Source organism: Dreissena polymorpha, chromosome 2 (genome assembly GCF_020536995.1).
Source record: "Dreissena polymorpha isolate Duluth1 chromosome 2, UMN_Dpol_1.0, whole genome shotgun sequence".
Taxonomy (NCBI): domain Eukaryota; kingdom Metazoa; phylum Mollusca; class Bivalvia; order Myida; family Dreissenidae; genus Dreissena; species Dreissena polymorpha.
In genome coordinates, this window is record NC_068356.1 from 117191760 (window position 1) to 117213540 (window position 21781).

Genomic DNA, 21781 nt, shown 5'->3' on the forward strand with positions numbered 1-21781 from the left:
CCACTTAACTAAGCAGCCAACGTGCAACCAAATGGTCCCAGGTTTGAACACGTCTTAACTAAGTTGCCAACTTGCAACCCAATCGTCCCAGGTTTGATCCCCACTTAACCCATTAATGCCTAGTGGACTCTCCCATCCTTCTAAATTGGATCAATTTATCTCTGAAATTAGGGATGTCTAGTATATTTATTTCTATATTCAGAATATTTCTTACAGAAATTCCTTTAAGCAAACAGCGCAGACCCAGATGAGACGCCGCATTACGCCGCTTTTTTCAGGACGCTAGGCATAAATGGGTTAACTAATTGAACAACTTGAATCCAAATGGCCCTATGTTTGATCCCCAGTAAGGAGCAGGCCACGTTTTCAAAGATATTGAAAATGCTGGAAAGCATCTCTTTAAGTGTAGACTTTCCATGCAATCAAGCTAAATCAGATTAAAAGCAGGTGTCAGCTTTTTTATTAAAGAAATAATACTTATAGGTCATAGTTTGTTGTCAAATAACCAATTGCCAGAAGTTAAGATGTGTATGGGTTAACTCACAAGTGTTCAAGCACAAGTGATTTAATACCAGACAGGTTTATCTTTAATTCTTAATATATATTATGTATTCATACTAAAGAGGTGCTATTCATTGATGATTTCACCTGTTTCAAAGCTAATCATACTCAAGGCCCAGTTCAAGGATTCTGTTGGAATATTCTGTACTACATAGCAATAAGTGGAGAATTTGGAAAGTACATGTTGTAGGTAATTAACTTGTACTTATACTCACGGGCTTAATAGCAGGGATGGGAGACCATTAGGGACAAAAGACCTTCGGATGATGGATAATCAATGAACATGAGTGCAAAATATTTTTCAATTAGACAGCAAAGTATTATACAATTACCATTCTGTTGTTTTCTTCTTTCTTCATTGTTTGTTCAGCAATTGTACCAAATATTGTAGGCTGAAATGAGACAAACAGAAATCTATATGGCAATTGGATAAGCATACTTGCCCATACCATGACATTCACTTGGCACCATTTTCAGTAATAGGAAGTGATAACAAGAGATTGCCAAGCAATATTGTCCCCTACCGGTGAAACTCCACCATTGTTAGTAATTTTTTTTTATTCATTTTTTTTATTTGTTGCCATAGCAACCAGAATTCTTGATGTAGGAACAAAATGAAATGATGTGCATAATCTCCAAATTGCCATCTATCGATGTTTCAAGTTTCATGAAAAAATATGAAGAACTTTTAAAGTTATCACAAGATCCAGAAAAGTGTGATGGACAGACTGACAGACAGACTGACATACAGACAGAGCGCAAACCATAGGTCCCTTCTGGTTTCACCGGTAGGGGACAAAAATGCATTATGTGCAGAGCATATTTCTCACACAGACAAAATGACATGTGTGACGTCATGTGTTCAATCTATCCCAAACTTCCTCTTTATACCAAATAAATGTTTTAAAGGTTATATTAATAAAAATGTGAATCATGGAATATAATAATTACAAATATCATGGTAGTAGTATAATATAGTATAATTAAAATTCAACCATTATTGCCTGTAGTTACAGTAGTTTCAGTCAAGCTTGAAACTACAATACAGCAAATAACTTTTTTTCAATCTGCGGTCTTCAAATTTGTGACCATTATTGGTCACATGGGAAACCATTAAAAAAGCTATACAATGTATACATCTGGCCATTTCTCTGTTACTAGGCCATGACCGCCATGTCAGTGACATTGCTGATATTCTGTTAAGTTAATACAAAACTATGACTCAAGTACAATATAAGAAACAATTAACATGAGAAAGGCCCTGTAGATAACTGATATTAAACAGTAATAAAATAATGTAACAGTTGTGTCCAATGTCATAAAGAGTTGACAATCCATGCATCAAACTGGTGCATAATTGGAGACGTCAAGTACCACTTTGACATGGGAATGCTGAAGGTGTCAATACATCCTGTGCTCAATGCAAAACTTCTTCTGCACTTACTTGATGCAACAAATGTAACCGTTTGATCGTTTATCCCATCAGCAGATTGAAATTAAGTTTTGAAATCAAAATTACATTTTTGGAAAATTAAGGTTGTTTTTTTCCAGAAATATTTATACAAAGCATTTGTCAACATATAAATTATCCCCCCCCCCCAAAAAAAAGAATAAAAATAAACAAGAATATTGCCTAGCAATATAAGTCCCCTACCGGTGAAACTCCACCATTTTCAGCAATATTTCTAGTCTATTTGTTGCCATAGCAACCAGAATTTTTGACGTAGGAACAAAATGAAATGACGTGCATATTGCCATCTATCCATGTTTCAAGTTTCATGAAAAAATATGAAAAACTTTAAAAGTTATCGCAGGATCCAGAAAAGTGTGACGGACTGACAGACAGAGCACAAACCAAAAGTCGCCTCCAGTTTCACCGGTAGGGGACAATAAATAAATAAGTGGGGATAAAATATAATTTAGGAGATATAACTGCATGGTTGAAATGAGGTGCAACATAATTGTCAGGCTCATTACTTGTTTCTACTCAATTACACCTGATGTGTCCACTAATTTTGTTGGAGATTTGAATTGCTGAAACCATCACACTAAGCCTGTGTTCAACAACTCAATTGTTTATGCAGCCATCCATTAACATATTAATGTAAACAATAGCTATAGACAGAATCAAAACATTTTGAAATGTTATCATTGGATAGTGATCATATTGGAGACAATATCTAGTCAATGATCAACATTTATGTAACCATGGGCTAGACAGTTTAATGCAAAGACAATATTGACAAACTGGTAAGTTTAGTAAGTATGTTATTATCCCACTGCAATGTATAATTAAGCAACACTAATATTTGTTCAGAGGTTACAGACATTGGTTCATTTATAATGAATGTGACTTAGGCGATAACAATATATTTGTTTATTGATGAGATAATCTTCTGCAACTCCGAAAGAAATCAATAACGAACAATTTACAGAATATGAAAATCAGCAGACATTTCTTTGCCTTCATAAATTCAGTAAACACATTTGTTAAATGACTTTTTTTTCATGCAAATGAGCTCTTGGACTATACATAATTTTATTATATAAACCAACTCATAAGTCAAGATTTTTTAGCTCCAAAAATTGATTAAAATTAAGGTCTCAACTTATGAGGTGGTTCATGAAAAAAAAAAATTCAAGAAAGACTGTTTCCCGCACTAAAGGTTTTAGTTGTTGTAGAAAAAATTGTTGATTTACAACAAGAAAAAAGGTCTTTTAACAGCCGCCAGTTTATATAATCAGAGTTCACAACTTCCCTCTTGTTTTTATTTTCATACTTGAATTCAAAGTTTCATGTTAGCAAGTGTTTTGTTTTAATTTAAATCAGTCAACAAGGGCTGTTTGTAAAACATACATGCCCCCCATATGGGCTCTCCGTTGTAGTGAAAGCCATTGTGTAAATATGTTTTTTGTCACTGTGACCTTGACCTTTGACCTAGTGACCTGAAAATCAATAGGGGTCATCTGCCAGTCATGATCAATGTACCTATGAAGTTTCATGATCCTAGCCATAAGCGTTCTTGAGTTATCATCCGGAAACCATTTTACTATTTCGGATCACCGTGACCTAGACCTAGTGACCTGAAAATCAATAGGGGTCATCTGCGAGTCATGATCAATCTACCTATCAAGTTTCATGATCCTAGGAATAAGCGTTCTTCAGTTATCATTCGGAAACCATTTTTCTATTTCGGGTCACCGTGAACTTGACCTTTGACCTAGTGACCTCAAAATCGATAGGGGTCATCTGCAAGTCATGATCAATGTACCTATGAAGTTTCATGATCCTAGGCATAAGCGATGTTGAGTTATCATCCCGAAACCATTTTACTATTTCTGGTCACCATGAACTTGACCTTTGACCTAGTGACCTCAAAATCAATAGGGGTGACATTATGTTCATAGCTCTGCCTTTCCTGAGAACAAAGGTGGAGTTCAACCATTTATTGAACACGGGATTTATGCATAACTTGAGTCCCGATTGGCAGTAATAATTACCCGGCCTAAGCTTGGAAACGACATATAAAATTATCTTACAAGAAACACAGAGTGGTTCCGATTTACCAACTTCCTGTACTGTGAGTTCTAAACAATTGCCAACGTTTGTGTTTATAAAATTCTTAACACATTTATCGTCAATAATGGCAACAGCTTTTTGTTGGATTATTATTAGTTATCAACTGGAAAGATAATGATATTTTTAACTTCCATACTCTTATATCTGGATTATTTTATGTAATTAAAATGTTAAACAAGACTGTGTCATAGAATCAGACAATGAATTTGATGGGGTCCCAACTTTACTGATAGTGATTTTTATTTTCCCACATGTAATTTTGAACCAACTTATGAAGTGCACATACACAAAACGAATGAGCCAGTAGACGTTATATCTGAGTTCTTACTTCAAGGACAATTACTGTGATGTGAGAGTTAAAGTTCATGAAGTTTTTAAACTTCCCTCTCAATTTTATCGATAGATAGATAGATAGATAGATAGATAGATAGATAGATAGATAGATAGATAGATAGATAGATAGATAGATAGATAGATAGATAGATAGATAGATAGATAGATAGATAGATAGATAGATAGATAGATAGATAGATAGATAGATAGATAGATAGATAGATAGATAGATAGATAGATAGATAGATAGATAGATAGATAGATAGATAGATAGATAGATAGATAGATAGATAGATAGATAGATAGAAAGACAGACAGACAGACAGACAGACAGACAGACAGACAGACAGACAGACAGACAGACAGACAGACAGACAGACAGACAGACAGACAGACAGACAGACAGACAGACAGACAGACAGACAGACAGACAAGACAGACAGACAGACAGACAGACAGACGACAGACAGATAGATAGATAGATAGATAGATAGATAAATGTAAAAAGTGTTATTCAAATATATTCAACACCAAAGAGTGTTGTGCTCTGCACAAGGAGACTGACACTGAAAGCAAGCTTTGGTCCTTGTACTCTGTGTATATTCACAAATGACGTACAGAACTTTTAACAGAATCTAGATCCAAATCTTAATACAAAAAATTACATAAACTTTATAATATTTTGTATTTTTGTATTAAGTAGATATGAATGTACCTTTATGTGCAGAGGAACTATTGATAATATAAGTCAGCTCTCAATTTAAAAGCTTTACAAACAAAGATGGATAGATTTCATGCACTTTTTTCATTGTCAGTCTGTAAGAAGTCAATAAACTTTAAAATGTTTGTGTTCCATCAATAATAGTTATGTCTTCTTTTGTAAATAAATAAACCTTTGGCATTCAAGTTAAAGTGAATTTCGTCCTCAAAAACGAAACAGTGTTTGCATTTTCTGTTTTTTAAACGGTATATTAATCACTGTGATGATGACACCACCACCATCACACTTTTGTATGTATTATTCACAATAAGCAATAGATGAGGTCCATGCATCAGTCTCTTCTTTGACTCCACCTGAAGAAGAGACTGATGCATGGACCTCATCAATTATATATAGGTACTTTACCGTAGCAGATTTTTTTTCTGAAATTGTAATCATATTGAGCTGAGCTTTACCAGGGTGTAGGATCACGTGACTTTCCGCCTTTCAACTTTAACAGATGTAAACACGACGGTAATTGGTGCTTTTCTTTAAATAACTAATATTTTATGCTGCTTATCGCAATGTGAAATACTCCAGGATAACTTTATTAAATAAATCTGTGTTCTTGCTGGATATTAGATTTGTTCTACACCATTATGCTTCACGCAACGTGAAATTTTGTCACCGATTTCAGACGTATTTATGGATTTATTCTTATACCTTAACCCTTTCCCACTCAGAGGCAAAGCGAAAACTGTTATGGGCAAACAGCATAAAACCAGAACAGCCTGCAAGTCACTTGCAGTCTGTTCATGTTTTATGCTGTTTGCTGCTCATCAGTGTCTAAGGGTTGGAAATGAAGCCTTTAAAACTTGAATCTATAAAGAAAGGTCTTTAACAAATTTAATTTTCTTAGGAACTAGAAACACCTAAAAATGCGTTTCTAAGCAGGAAAGGGTTAAGACATGGGCACAAACTGCAAGAAAAACTGTCTGTTATGCACTTAAAATTTGTGCAAATGTATTTCTATAACTTATATAAGATATTATGCAAAAATTAAAGTTCTTAACGTTGTGATTACATTCTGTCCAGCCCCTGTGTAAACCCCTGTAAACCCCGTTGATTCTGCACCCAGATTACTTCCTTCAAAAATGTAAATGAAAACTTGCTGCGCAAAAGACGGTAATCAAATGGTATTGTTTGTGTAAATGTTTCATATAGCATTTTAACTTGTAACAATTTCTTTCATATAGTATTGCAAGACAAGATTAATGTAAACATTGAGTGAACTTTTAACCATGTTGACATATGAATGACTGGTCCCTTGTTCTTCTTGAATGCTTTTAGCTTTTATGAGTACATACGTACAGCTCAAATTGTTTAATATCAATAGCAACCAACTATCCCTACCAAACACAATACCTGATACAATCAACATCATTTGGGTGTGTTTTGTAAAGGAATGCTCAAAACAAAAACTTGATAAAAAACATATCAAACCCAAAGTAGAAGTTTTGAATTGACAATTAAATCTATCTAACGTAGGTTCCAGAGATAGTCAATTTATTATAATTGGTTGATTAGACACAAGATCTAGCTTATGGAGGATTCATGAGATAGTTGATGTATATTTGTTGCATATTTTCCAAGTCCAGTAAGCAGTGACCCAAATGGTCAGTGGCTGTGAGTTGGATTATTGCAACTAGACTGGTCCCTCAACACCAAGAACAGACATAGAGCATCAAATGATTAACAACACAGTTTAGGGACACAGACAAACCTTACAATCTTACCATAGTAACCCCCCTGTTCTCACAGAGCTGCGACTTTACGACAATCATCCCAATCAAGCCACGATATGAAAAAGGTTTGGATCGGGGCGGATCGAGGCCAATCGGAGTCTAAATCGAGCAATTTTGCAATTTATGGTCTTCACTTCGACCGTTCTACGATGCCCCTATATATATACACCAAATATTGTTGGCCGCGATCCCGCTACGTTTGTTTTATGCATGTTCAAAATAAGCGTGGCGACAGCGTAGAGCACTCCAATCATGAAGACTCTACCGCGCTTAAGAAGACTCCACTATGTTTCTCCTGCGATTTGTCACGATCGGCCTTGTTTTCGGCCACGCTTTGATTGTAGCTTCGTGTAAACGGGGCGGGGGGGGGGGGGGGGTAAATAAGCAGTCAAATATTGCACTACCAGTGAATATCAAGTCAGCAACTGAGTGATTAGAAGTCTCAAGTTCTTAATAACAATGGCAAAGACCAAGCTGGAGGCTGCCAGTGTAACTGATATAAGTATGATTGGCCATAGACAGTCCTTGATTTCAGGGTAAATTAACCATGCCATGTATATACAAAGTTGACACTGTTCAGGCCTAGTCAACAACTGCAGAATCATATTTCGGACCAGAAATGCATGTTTATCAACATTTATGTAACAGTCTATTAAAATAATATTAAAAACTCATTAAATAACAATTCCCATGACCTAGCTTTTACCAAAAAACAAACAACTTCATAATACTTTAATACAAAAGCAACAGCACTTAATTTTGTTACAATCTTGATGTAGTTTGGCATGCAATGCAATATTCTTCTTACCATGCTATGTTGCTTTAATTATACCCATATTGTAAACACAAATTGAGGTCAAGGACTAGTAAACATAACAACTTTCAATGTTTGACACTCTCATAACACAATAGTCGTCAGTCATGTAAAAAACAAAGTTGTTTACTATTTGATGATTGACCCGTTATGTAAAGCTTTAATGATTGACAAGCTGCCAATGTCCATTTAGTCACGGCGCATAGCCCTAGGGAGACACTCGCATAAATAAAGATAATGTATTTTCTGGGTCTTAATGACCGATATACACAGACCTTGATCTTGGCTATCAATTAAGGCTGTCCATTTTCAGTATGGGTGTTAAAACACTGGACAGAAAGGCATCTATGTTTAACACATATCCTAATAATGAACATTAATTATGATGTGCTGTCATTGTAATATGGAAATCACCATGGTGTCTGACAATGTGACCCATCACTGTGGAAGTCACAAATATGAAGCTTAATATAAATTCAGTGAAAAAGGGTTTTTATCAATATGATTCAAAAAAGTATAATTTATCTTCCAAATTTCCAAACAACTTCAAACCCACTACCGAACAGAAATGTATAAAAAGTGCAACTATGAATAATATGCAATGTAAAGTTGAAGACAGATCCTTGATAACCACTTCAAAGGGCTGTTGATCGCTACTGATGACATCACAGAGGAAAATCAAGGGTCAGAGAGTCTGGTGGTGGGTTGCGGCTAAGACCAAAACCTCTCAGAAAAGGTGCCAGCAACAAGAGGGAACAAGTGTGCCCCCTTTCTGATTAGGGGCGATTACTTCCTTTATAGCCTATCTTTTCAACTATGCTCAATAACTATATGTCTTGTAGTTTTAAAGTGGACATCTTATATCATGCAAAACTTATTACAAGTTAGTTCAGCTATTGGTGATCATACCTTTGTTATTTGCTTATCTAACAATAAATAGCTATTTATTTATAAAATTCATATACATCTTAATATAAATAAACCACAAACTAACTTTTTATTGATAAAATATATAAAAATCTGTTTGTAAATATACCTGTTTACAAAATTGATGCTCCATGTTTTTGTTCCTTTTTTGTGGATATTTTATGAATACTTTACTGACAATTATCGAATCCACAACTATTTCACTTTCTACTTAAAAACCAAACAAAGAAAAACCTTAATGACAGGCAAAAATAACTTAATTGCAATTGTTATGACTTCTTTGGACATAATTATCAGAAAATGTCAAATAATCTTTACAACAGTTGAACAGATCTTTCATGTTTGCAAGAATGGAAACAATAATTACCCAAACCTAATATTTACTCAGTGGGACCACGAGACTGAAGCCTTCACATCTATAAGCTGTGTACACAGCAGTAAAATTGTCATCAATCATTTTGATCTTTTTATCTAAATCCAAGTGATTTTACATTGGGATTAGAGATTTAAGGTTCTGAAAAATAGATTTTCTCAGGACTTTATAGAAAGTGAATTTGATTCTCTATCTGTTGTAAATTCTATGTATAGATATATAATGTAGATAAATGCACATTGAGTGTTGAGTTGTATTGTGACTTCTGAGAAATGGGTGAAAATGTTGCAGTTTTTTTTAAATATTTACCATTAAAAGGCAATATGAACAAGAGATGTGTTTGTCAGAAACACAATGTCCCTATTGCGCCACTTTGAAGCCATAAATTTGACCTTTGACCTTGAAGGATGACCTTGACCTTTTTCACCACTCAAAATGTGCAGCTCCATGAGATACACATGCATGCAAGTTATAAAGTTGCTTTCTTCAATATTGCAAAAGTTATGACCAAGGTTAAAGTTTTGACGCTGCTTTGAAGCCATATATTTGACCTTTGACCTTGAATGATGACCTTAGCCTTTCACCCTTCAAAATGTACAGCTCCATGAGATACACACGCATGCCAAATATCAAGTTTTTATCTTCAATATTGCAAAAGTTATACAATATTGAAAAACTTAAACCAAGGTTAAAGTTTTCAACAGAATGACAAACAGACAAACAGACAGACAGGCCAAAAACAATATACCCCTGCTCATTCGATCCGGGGGCATAAAAATGTTATGGTTCTCATTTTAAAAAATATTAAGCTAACAAGGGACAAAATTGTCACAAAACCAGGTTTTCAATAAAAAAGTCTGATAAAGGGAGACAACTTCAACTCAAAATGTGCATTGCTACTGATTGTTCCTCATAGTTACCCCCTTGTTTAAAAAGTAATATATTTTTAGTCGTGGCCACCTTGACCTTGGAGATATCTACGTAATTCTTTTGTGCGGCACACCGTCCAATGATGGTGAACAAATATGCCAAGTGATTTTGAAATCTGACAACGAATGACAAAGGTATGGCCCAGACAAGCTCATTTATGGCCATTTTTGACCTTTGAACTCAAAGTGTGACCTTGACCTTGGAAATATTGACGTAATTCTTTCACACGAGACACCATCCAATGATGGTGAACAAATGTGCCAAATGATTTTAAAATCTGACAATGAATGACACAGTAATGGCCCCTAAAAGCTTGTTCCGCCCGCCCGCCAGCCCGCCTGCATTCGCCAATCTAATAACCAGTTTTTTCCTTCGGAAAAACCTGGTTAAACAAGAAACCGTCGGAGACGGGTGATGCTCCCCAAAGGTTTTTTATTGTCACAATATTGCACTATATATTTAGATAAAAGGAAACGTCTTGAGGGGCATAACTTTGGACAAAATAACACGATGGATGGTTAAGCAACTTAAAAATGTCAAAGGGCCATAACTCTCTAAATAAATCGTCTAACCAGAACCCACTAATAACATGCGCATCTCCTCAAGGTAGTTAAGCTTCCCATAAAGCTTCAATGAAGTCCAGTCAGTAGTTGGGGAGAAATAGCCCGGACAAGAATTGCACTATATGTACAGTTTATAGAAAATTTCAAAGGGCCATTACCCTGTGAAAAATCATCCGACCATAACTGGCTGATAATATGCACATCTCCTGTTGGTAGTGAAGTTTCCCATAAAGTTTCATTGAATTCCCTAGATAAGTTGCTGAGAAATAGCTCGGACAAGAATTGCACTATATGTACAATCGACAATTTCAAAGGGCCATAACTCTGTGAAAAATCATCCAACCACAACCGGCTGATAATATGCACATCTCCTCTTGGTAGTGAAGCTTCCCATAAAGTTTCATTGAATTCTTGTCATTAGTTGCTGAGAAAAAGCCTGGACAAGAATTGCACTATATGAACAGTTAATGGAAAATTTCAAAGGGCCATAACTCTGTGAAAAATCATCCGACCAGAACTGGCTCATAATATGCACATCTCCTCTTGGTAGTGAAGCTTCCCATAAAGTTTAATTGAATTGCAGTCATTAGTTGCTGAGAAATAGCCCGGACAAGAATTGCACTATATGTACAGTTAATAGAAAAATTTAAAGGGCCATAACTCTGTGAAAAATCATCCGACCAGAACTGGCTGATAATATGCACATCTCCTCTTGGTAGTGAAGCTTCCCATAAAGTTTCATTGAATTCCGGTCATTAGTTGCTGAGAAATAACCAGGACAAGAATTGCACTGTATGTACAGTTAATGGAAAACTTCAAAGGGCCATAACTCTGTGAAAAATCATCCAACCAGAACCCGCTGATAATATGCACATCTCATCTTGGTAGTGAAGCTTCCCATAAAGTTTTATTGAATTCCGGTCATTAGTTGCTGAGAAATAGCCCCGACAAAAATTGTGCAACCATGATTATTTTTCATAGCAATCAGTCATTCATTTGTCAACAATAAACAAGCAAGTAAATCTACAACAAACGAAACACCACCATTACATGATGAAATCAACAGCAATAACCTGAAATAAAAGATCACTTTCCTGCCTACAATTGTAAGTATCAAGAAACTGTGGACTTCAATAAACAAGAATATCAGTGAAACTGATGGATGCTCCCCGATGATGCGCTTTGTCAATGCATGTGTTAATAACCACCTTAAAAAAATCTATTATTAGCCTCTGTGACCTTGACCTTGACCTCAAACCTCATCAAAAGGTAGAGGTCCATGAAAGGTACCTACATGTTAAATATGCAAGAGATCAGTAAAATATTGAAGGCGCTATGAGAAACTGTAACAAAATTGTGACGGAAAAATATATTATTAGCCTCTGTGACCTTGACCCCAGTGACCTCAAACCTCATCAAAAGGTAGAGGTCCATGAAAGGTACCTACATGCCAAATATGTAAGAGAACGATAAAATATTGAAGGCGCTAAGAGAAACTGAAACAAAATTGTGACGGAAAAATCTATTATTAGCCTCCATGACCTTGACCTTGACGCCAGTGACCTTAAATCTCATCAAAAGGTAGAGGTCCATGAAAGGTTCCTACATGCCAAATATATAAGAGATCGGAAAAATATTGAAGGTGCTATGAGAAACTGTAACAAAATTGTGACGGAAAAATCTATTATTAGCCTTGGTGACCTTGACCTCAGTGACCTCTAACCTCATCAGAAGGTAGAGGTCAATGCAAGGTACCTACATGCCAAATATGTAAGAGATCTGTAAAATATTGAAGGAGCTATAAGAATTAAACTGTAACAAAAGTGTGATGGAAGGAAGTAAGGAAATACGGAAGTAAGAACTTCAAGCTGGCAACTATATGCTCCCAGAAAATTTTCGGGGCATAGAAAAGTTTCAAACTTTGCTGTTCATTAGCGCAGTATCAATCTGACACCATCGATAAAACAATTTGTAACCAAGTACTTCAATAAACAGTTTTAAACAGCTCAATTCAATAAAACAGTATCAAATATATATATCTGTATATTTTATAATATGTGAAATACACATCCTTTTGAATGATCCACTTTTAAATATGAGTTTCTCAACACATTTGTTTAAATATATGTCAGAATTTAAAAGTAAACACACTTTAAACTTACAAAGTATGTACGAAACATATTTCCTACACAAAATATGCTTCATTTATTACACCAAAACAACAAAAAGTACAAACCTAATTTCTGTTGTGTCCATACCTCTAACGTTTTCTGTCAATTTCCAAAATGTTGAGAATCATCTCAGTTACAATTACTAATCCATTGAGAATTATAGAAATCAGCCAAGAGTGGGGGAGGGAGGGGGGAAGAGGGGGGGGGGGGGGGGGGGGGGTGGAACACATAAAAGCCAATACAGAGTAAGGCATCATTGCTTTACATAACCCTATTTGTGAGAGAGTTCCACATGACAATGTGTCACTCTGGAAATGTTATGACTCAGAGCTGTGAGTAAACTACACTCCAATTATGTTTTTTAAACCCACATTTTAATTGCTTCTCCTCTGGAAAACTTTTAAAAGAAAAAAAAAACATCAGGGCAATTTGAAAGTTACAGCCAATATTCATACATCATGTCCAATTTGAGGTGCTTATGTGGTGAGAAAAGATTTGAAAACAATTCCCAATACTGAAGAACAAGGGATATCTTTCTTAAAAAGATATAAAGCGTTGATGTAAATTGGTGTTTGTTTTTGAAAACCATTGTTATTAAAATCAAAACATCATGACTTATGAAATAAGTTGCAGAAGATTTTTGAACAATTCTTAGCTGCATTACATCCACATACATTTGAATGAGTATGAACCTAGTTTAAAATCTTATCAGAGACTCTTCTGAGAATGTTAAAACCCAAGGAAGATTAATGAAAACAAGCTTGGATAAAAACTGTGTTGTGTAACACTGTTATTCATACAGATTTCTTACAAATTGGTACAGCAACTCAACAAGTTCACATGTATGACAATGTTCCGATCAAAATAATACATCTGTATATGGTCCTCATGTCACATAGCACTTGTTTCAAATCTGGATTTTAATTTTCAAATTAATATTTTACATTAAATATGTTTTTTTGAAGACATAAATACACATTTTTGCAAACTGACAGTAAAGCTAAATTATAGGCTCTGATGTAGACATTTTGACAATATAACCAAAAATTATATATACAGTGGACTCTCTGTAAACCGGACAGTCTGGGGACCGGCTGATCGTCCGGTTTTCAGAGAGTTCCGGTTTACCAAGAGTATGCATATTGGCGAAAAATACATTGTATGCATTACTATAAATGCTGAAGATTCGTTTGAAATTAAGAAAAGGCAATGAATGAATTTGCAGACAAATGAATGGATATTTAATGGTCATATTTCTCACAGCTTTATCTTACAAACAAACACACAACCATTTAAGCGTTAAAAACATGGCTATAAGATCTTTTAAACTACCCGAGAAGATCACAAGAAAGTGATCGTCGCAACGGCATGCATTAATTTTGTAATTAAATTGTTTATCATAAGCTTAATCAAACGATCGAGTCAATCACTTTTTGGTGTTACCGTACATCTTTTATAGACATTCACAGTTTGTTTTACATTATTTAATCGGACTTCTTTAGCGCGGTAACGACTTGACACCTTTATGGTATGTTTAATCAGATTATCGATGATTGCGCGAGCAAAATGTGTGACACCGCACGCGCTGTGCTGACTAGGTATTGTAATTTTCACGCCTCGGGCATCTTGAGAATATGGACTGTCCAGTGTACTCAATGTATTTTACGTTGAAAATGACCAAATTCACGGAGATATCTGTTTGGTTTTCGGTTTTGAGAGAGTTCGGTTTATTCAACATTTTTTAACAAAGAAATAGAAGCAGAAAATACGGGACTGGAATCGGGAGAGTTCCGGGTATTCAGAGAGTCCGGTATTGGCAGAGTCTACTGTATAACAAGAGAATGCCAAGCAATATTGTCCCCTACCGGTGAAAGTCCACCATTGTCAGAAATGTTTTGCTTTTTTTATATATATTTGTTGCCATATTAACCAGAATTCTTGACGTAGGAACAAAATGAAATGATGTGCATAATCTCCATATTGCCATCTATCCATGTTTCAAGTTTCATGAAAAAATATGACGAACTTTCAAATTTATCTCAGGATCCAGAAAAGTGTGACAGACAGACTGACAGACAGACGGAGTGCAAACAATAAGTCCCCTCCGGTTTTACCGGTAGGGGACAACAAAGCAAAACAACACATTTACCTATACAAGTTGCAAAAAGAAAATCATGTTTTTGTGTCAAATTAACAAATCCACAGAAAGAGTGGGGATTTCAGAATGACATACATCCTTAAAAGGTTTATGCTATACTTCACAACAAATATTGTCAACCAGTTTTTCACAATATAATTTAACACTTCTTGAAGACAAGAAGGAGCGTTTTCTATTTTGCTTAGTTAATGTTTTTTTAGTGTGAGCGTTTTCTCACACTAATGTTACAGACCATATTTTGCAAATCATTATGTGCTTAGAAGCCTTAGGTACGGTATGGAAAGACAACTGCTGCCTGTTGCATCAGACGACAAATGGAAAGATAACCAACACATTTGCCTGTTTATAGTTCACCACTGGTACACTGCAGAGGGTTTATATGACTAATAGTGTTTAACAGCTTGTAAGACGAGATTGGCCAGTCTAGTGTTTATCATTGAAATCTGTAATATTGGCTGCTTTCAGGAAAAATGGGGCTTAATGCATGTCAAATAAGATAAGCCTGTGCATACTGATTAGCCTGTGCAATGCACACAAGCTAATCAAGGACAACACTTTACAACAGCGAACACCTACACTGTGCCTTCAGCACTTTGATTTAACAAATGTGAACATTCCAGTTATTAATTCCAGCCTACTGGACTCATGATGGCTCTATGTTCATCAAACAGGTTGTTTTGAAGAAAAACGTTAAAGGATTTTGCTCTTTTGAATCATGCTTTTTTTCATGAACTTTCTGAAGAAAAAAGTATAACAATGTACAATATATATTTTGTGTGAGTGTTCTTCATTCTGACCTCTTGTCATTTGTACATGGATAGATTGCGGTTGTACATGCGCTTTTTGAATTTGCATAACATTATGGTTAATGATGAGGCACAGGGCTGACAGTTGACAAGAAGCAAACAGCTTCGGCTCCATATCATTTAAAAGAAAGACTCAATTCAAGTATGTTATATCTGACTATATCCAAAGTTTCATCAAGATTAGCCAATACAAAATGAGTATTTTACAGGAAAGCAGCTATTTGATGCTGCCTCAGCTCAAAAGCCTGCCTGCCATACCCCAATCTAATAACCTTGATCTTCAACTTTGGTTGAATACCTGTTAAAAATTATTCATAATGAAATACGATAAAAGCAATTCCGAGTCTTTTTTAAAATCAGGAGTTCTGACAAATTGACTTAATTACCTCAATTAAGACCTGACAATCTGATAACCAATGGTTTTTATGACCTGAACTTTGAATAAAAACATGATGAAATTAAAACAAATTAGGTGTTTTTCACTGTACACCACCTTCAAAATACCCAAGGTAATTTAAAAGCAAAAAAAAAGTACAACTAGTAAGCAGGAAACACTCTTATACATATGGCAAGTCAATGAATTTTAAGAAAATGTATTGCAAATAGAGGTGTTAATAATAAAGGCAAGTTCCAATAAAATATATATAAAACATCAACTAAGATGCAACTCTTTTCAATACCCACTGATCAGGTGCATAGTAACCAAGTAATTATTTGTATGGTGGCATGGCACCATAAAGCATCATTATGGGCCTGCATTTCACAGGCTATTTGCATACATGGAGTCCCCATAGGCACATATCAGACAAGTTCTTGGCTGATTTAATTCTTGGGAAATGACTAAGCATGTGCATATCATGTATAGACATAAAAATAAGAATTCTGAAAGAGTATTCTTTGAAGAGAAGAAAAAGCTTATATAAGGAGGCAATGAAGGATTGTACTGTGATATTGTAGGGAAAAATTTCCACTAAATTAGATTATATACAGAGCATATATTGGGTCCTGAAAAATTTGTTTTTTCCAAAATGCATATCACAGTCATGCTCCGGTTATCAAATGTGAAATCATGAACTGAAACAGAAAGTGTGCATGTTGAGAAAACATTTCACAACAAAACCGGTCATCCATGGACCTGAGCCTTGGCCTGTAAAAACAAGGCCTTATGAATGTGCGTAAAGTATTATCCCAGATTTACCTATGCAATCAACACAGGCTAATCAGGGACAACGCTTGGCCTTTTATAGTATTTAAAGTTTAAAGGAACTTTCCTTACTAAAAATCCATTTAAGGCGGAAAGTGTTGCCCCCGATAAATCTGTGTAGACTGCATAAGGATTAATTTGGGACATAACTGTATGCACATGCATTGAGCGTCATTTTCACCTAGCTAGACTGGTATTGGATAAGCTGCATGATATCATACTGCAACTACTGCTATCAACATGTGAGAGATGCATCATCATACTGCAACTACTGCTATCAACATGTGAGAGATGCATCATCATACTGCAACTACAGCTATCAACATGTGAGAGATGCATCATCAAATTGCAACTACTGCTATCAATGTGTCAGATCTGTCAGCTCTTCAGCAATATCTGGCAGGGCTTCCAATGAATGTTCATGACCCTTCACATTAATGATCTTAACTACACTTGGTATCAACACATCACATTTGGAGAAAGAAACATACCAAATCCATCCTAAATTATGTCAGCCATGCTATTAAAGAAATACATTTTTTAAACATATTTGTATAGTTTTATCACAAGGTATACAACTACATAAATGTCAGGAAAACAATATGAACAAAGATATTATGCGGAAAATAAAAGAACTTGAAATGTCTAAGGTTTCATAATTTGAAGAGTTTACTCAATAAAAGCACAAAAACAAAAATAGTAATTTAAGCTGATACATAACACAAATCAAAATAAAAGGAAAATATTGTAATTATATGTAAAGTCATATGTATTATGGTTCCAAACAATTCAATGAATGCACAAGCAGCTTCTAGCATTTCATCTTCATATTGGATCATTGATATCTTCCAGCATTTCATCATCATATTGGATCATTGATATCCTCACATCTTGCATAATAATCAATGAACATCAATACATCATAAGACAATTATTGAACTGTTAAAAATACATCTCATTGCAATCAAACGTCGGAACCATATTAAAGTCAATGATCAATATATCAGATTAAATTATTATATCACATCACAATCTCTTACCATCAACATATCACTGAAATAACTATAAATGACTATCAATTCATCACATGATAATAATATTTCACTTTAAAATAAATATTGATGATCACTACATCACTTCATTTGATTATATCACATAACAATCAATGCCCATAAATACATCACATAATTGACTTATTTTGGATACCCAAACATACTTCCCTAATTGGAAGTCCCTCTTTTATTTCAATACAGTATTTTAGCAAACCCCACTGTATGTGTTGATCGCTGCATAAAAGTTCCATCCCTATCCATTACCGTATAATCCAGTCTAATTACGATTTCATTTTTCAAAACCCAAATATGACCAATAATCAAGTGCATGGTTGTATGGAGGAACCCATGAGCATATTAGAATCAAGTGACAGGATGTGCAAGCATCAAGCACTGTTCATATTTAGTAATAACGACCAATAAATAACTGAATTCCGATTTAAATTTAATTATACAGAACACTTTGCATAAGTTAAATTGATTTTTTAACAATAAAAAAACATCTTTCTGTAAATCTTACAGTCAGTAACAATTAAAAACTTTTTTTTTATGTTAAACACATTTTCATGTGTCAATTTAAACCCTTCAATAATTTGGGATATAAATACTTTAAATGAACTCCGAAACGTTTAACCAAAACTAAAAGATATCAATGTTCTCTGCGCTAGAAATTCTTTATTTAAAAAAAATCAATACACCCATGCTTTCCATACTGACACTGTACATATGAAGCATAATTTTTTCGTGCCCACATCGGGACAAAGGTTCAACACGAAATATATGAGCATTGATTTTTGAAATTACAATGTGTTAAAGTCACGTCAACATTTTCGTAAAATTCAAATGTGTGTTTCTGATTACAAATTTAATTAAGCTCATTTGAGAACTAAACAATACACAGAATAGGGACTAACAACGCTAAATTTTGTAAACGTCCTTAAAGCCGCTCATATTTTGGTACCTTGCTTTTTTTTCAGATTTTAATGTGAGGAACAGGATGCGGGCCTAGATTAATGTTTAATTGTATTAAGTTTCTGGTCAAGTTTACTGCCTGCAACATATACTGTAATTACTCCAAGTTTTCGGACACTTAAACATAATTACATATTTTCGTGTCTGAAAATTTAGATGTGAAAAATATTAAAAACATACAGGTGTCAGAAAATTTAGAGACAAAAATTAAGGTGTCCAAAAATTAAAATAAAATTGAAATAAATGCAATAAATCAATGTACAATAATTCCCTTGTGATTACTTTTTCTTTTTCTGCTTGAAAAATAAATAAATAAAACTTCATAGTTTTGTTAACTCTTGTCTGAAATGATACAGAACAAAACATATAAACAGAAAACATACTGTTTCCTGAATAGGTCGATACTGTTTAAAGCCCCGTTGGGTGAATCGATTACTTTCTACCGGTATACATGGTTATTTACCCAATTACGCGAATGTAATGGTCCATTGCCCTCAGGCATGCATCTGTCAGGTTTTATGACCTTAATCCGGTTGTAAAAATCCATGACCGAAGAGTCACGAGATAGGCGAAAACACGGCTGAAGTCTGTAGAATAGCGTAGTAAAATACACTGTTACAAAATTTAGACATTAATTGTGGACGAAACCCCTTATGTCCAAAAATTAAGAGTCACTAAAAATAATTATTTTGGCTAGAACAGAGGGTGTCTTTGAGTGTCAGAAAACTTAGAATAATTACGATAACTCAAAGAACCGCAACTAGATTGTCCAGTCACCTTTCAATCATTCTGATAAAATATCCTGGAAATACAAAGGTCTATGACACTTAATAACTTCGTCTTCCAACAATCAATTTCCTTTGAGTCATCAAAGAATAATGAGATTTCTCCACTTGTTCCATACATGACTGCTGATGCGGGTGTTGGTCATATTGTTGACTTATTACTTCTGTGGAATTGCATGATATTTCTCAGTAATTTTTTCAGAATCTCAAACAGGCATTATCTTAAGAAACAGATATATTACTGACGTTAATAGCTTTTTATTGGTTAAAAGCAATCCCAACTAACATCAGTAAGATCAAACTTATTATTAACTAATATTAGGGATGTTTTTTCTGAACAATTCTTAGCTGCATTATATCTACATACATTGCAATGATAAAGAACATAGTATACAATCTTATTGAAGACCCTACAACAAGCATGTAAAAGCCCAAAGAAGGCTAGTATTTATGAAACAAGAGGGCCAAGATGGCCCTATCTCGCTCACCTGAGAGGAGTCAGTTCATTCAATCTTTACCAAAGGTCAAACTTGACCTAGATATTTTCCAGACAAACATCCTGGTCAAGTTTCATCATTATTGAATTAAAACTCTGGTGTATGGAGTGTTTTTGTTTTTGTAAGATTTGACCTGGTGACCTATATTTTGAGTTGACCCCCTTCCCAAACATCAAACTTTGCCTACAAAAATAAATATTATGACCAAGATTCATAAAATCTTAAACAAAATTGTGACCTCTAGAGTGTTTAAATGGATTTTGTATTATATAATGAAAATTTAGACAATCTAAGAACAATAATTATGGCATTAATTATGTGATTTTGCTCATTATCAAACTTGACTGAGATCTTTCAGCAACTTTGATAAAGAATGCTTGAGAAATGTGAATGCTCGTGTGTTTACAAACCAAATGTGGACGGGCGGACAGCGGACAAAGACCAATCCTAAAACCTCACCTGAGCAATCAGGTAAGCTAAAATGTGTGTTTCACCGATCTGAGCCATTTTCCAACTTGTTCGAGATATTAAAAACCAATGTATTGAGTTTCACGATGATTAGGCAAACAAGAAACTGTCGAAGACGGGTGATGCTCCCCAAAGTGTTTTTTTGTCACAATATTGCACTATATATTCAGATTATAGGAAACGTCTTGAGGGGCATAACTTTGGACAAAATAATACGATGGATGGTTAAGCAACTTAAAAACTTCAAAGGGCCATAACTCATCTAACCAGAGCCCACTAATTACATGCGCATCTACTCAAGGTAGTTAAGCCTCCCATAAAGCTTCATTGAAGTCCAGTCAGTAGTTGGGGAGAAATAGCCCGGACAAGAATTGCACTATATGTTCAGTTTATAGAAAATTTCAAAGGGCCATAACTCTGTGAAAAATCATCCGACCATAACCAGCTGATAATATGCACATCTCCTGTTGGTAGTGAAGCTTCCCATAAAGTTTCATTGAATTCCCGTGATAAGTTGCTGAAAAATAGCTCGGACAAGAATTGCACTATATGTACAATGGAAAATTTCAAAGGACCATAACTCTGTGAAAAATCATCCGACCATAACCGGCTGATAATATGCACATCTCCTGTTGGTAGTAAAGCTTCCCATAAAGTTTCATTGAATTCCCGTGATAAGTTGCTGAGAAATAGCTCGGACAAGAATTGCACTATATGTACAATGGTAAATTTCAAAGGGCCATAACTCTGTGAAAAATCATCCAACCACAACCGGCTGATAATATGCACATCTCCTCTTGGTAGTGGCGCTTCCCATAAAGTTTCATTAAATTCCGGTCATTAGTTGCTGAGAAATAGCACGGACAAGAATTGCACTATATGTACAGTTAATGGAAAATTTCAACGGGCCATAACTCTGTGAAAAATCATCCGACCAGAACCGGCTGATATTATGCACATCTCCTCTTGGTAGTGAAGCTTCCGATAAAGTTTCATTGAATTCCGGTCATTAGTTGCTGAGAAATAGCCCGGACAAGAATTGCACTATATGTTCAATTAATGGAAAATTTCAAAGGGCCATA

General features: G+C 34.9%; 1 protein-coding gene across 4 annotated transcripts in view; it reads right to left on the minus strand.

Annotated features, from left to right (window-relative positions):
* Nucleotides 1–21781, minus strand: part of LOC127868663 (ras-GEF domain-containing family member 1B-like) — a 128049-nt gene that overhangs the window by 23727 nt on the left and 82541 nt on the right. For all 4 annotated transcript variants that reach the window (XM_052410600.1, XM_052410599.1, XM_052410602.1 and 1 more), the window contains one exon: nucleotides 894–953. In XM_052410600.1, coding sequence (XP_052266560.1) covers nucleotides 894–953 — 60 coding nt within the window. The remainder of the gene's footprint in view (nucleotides 1–893; nucleotides 954–21781) is intronic.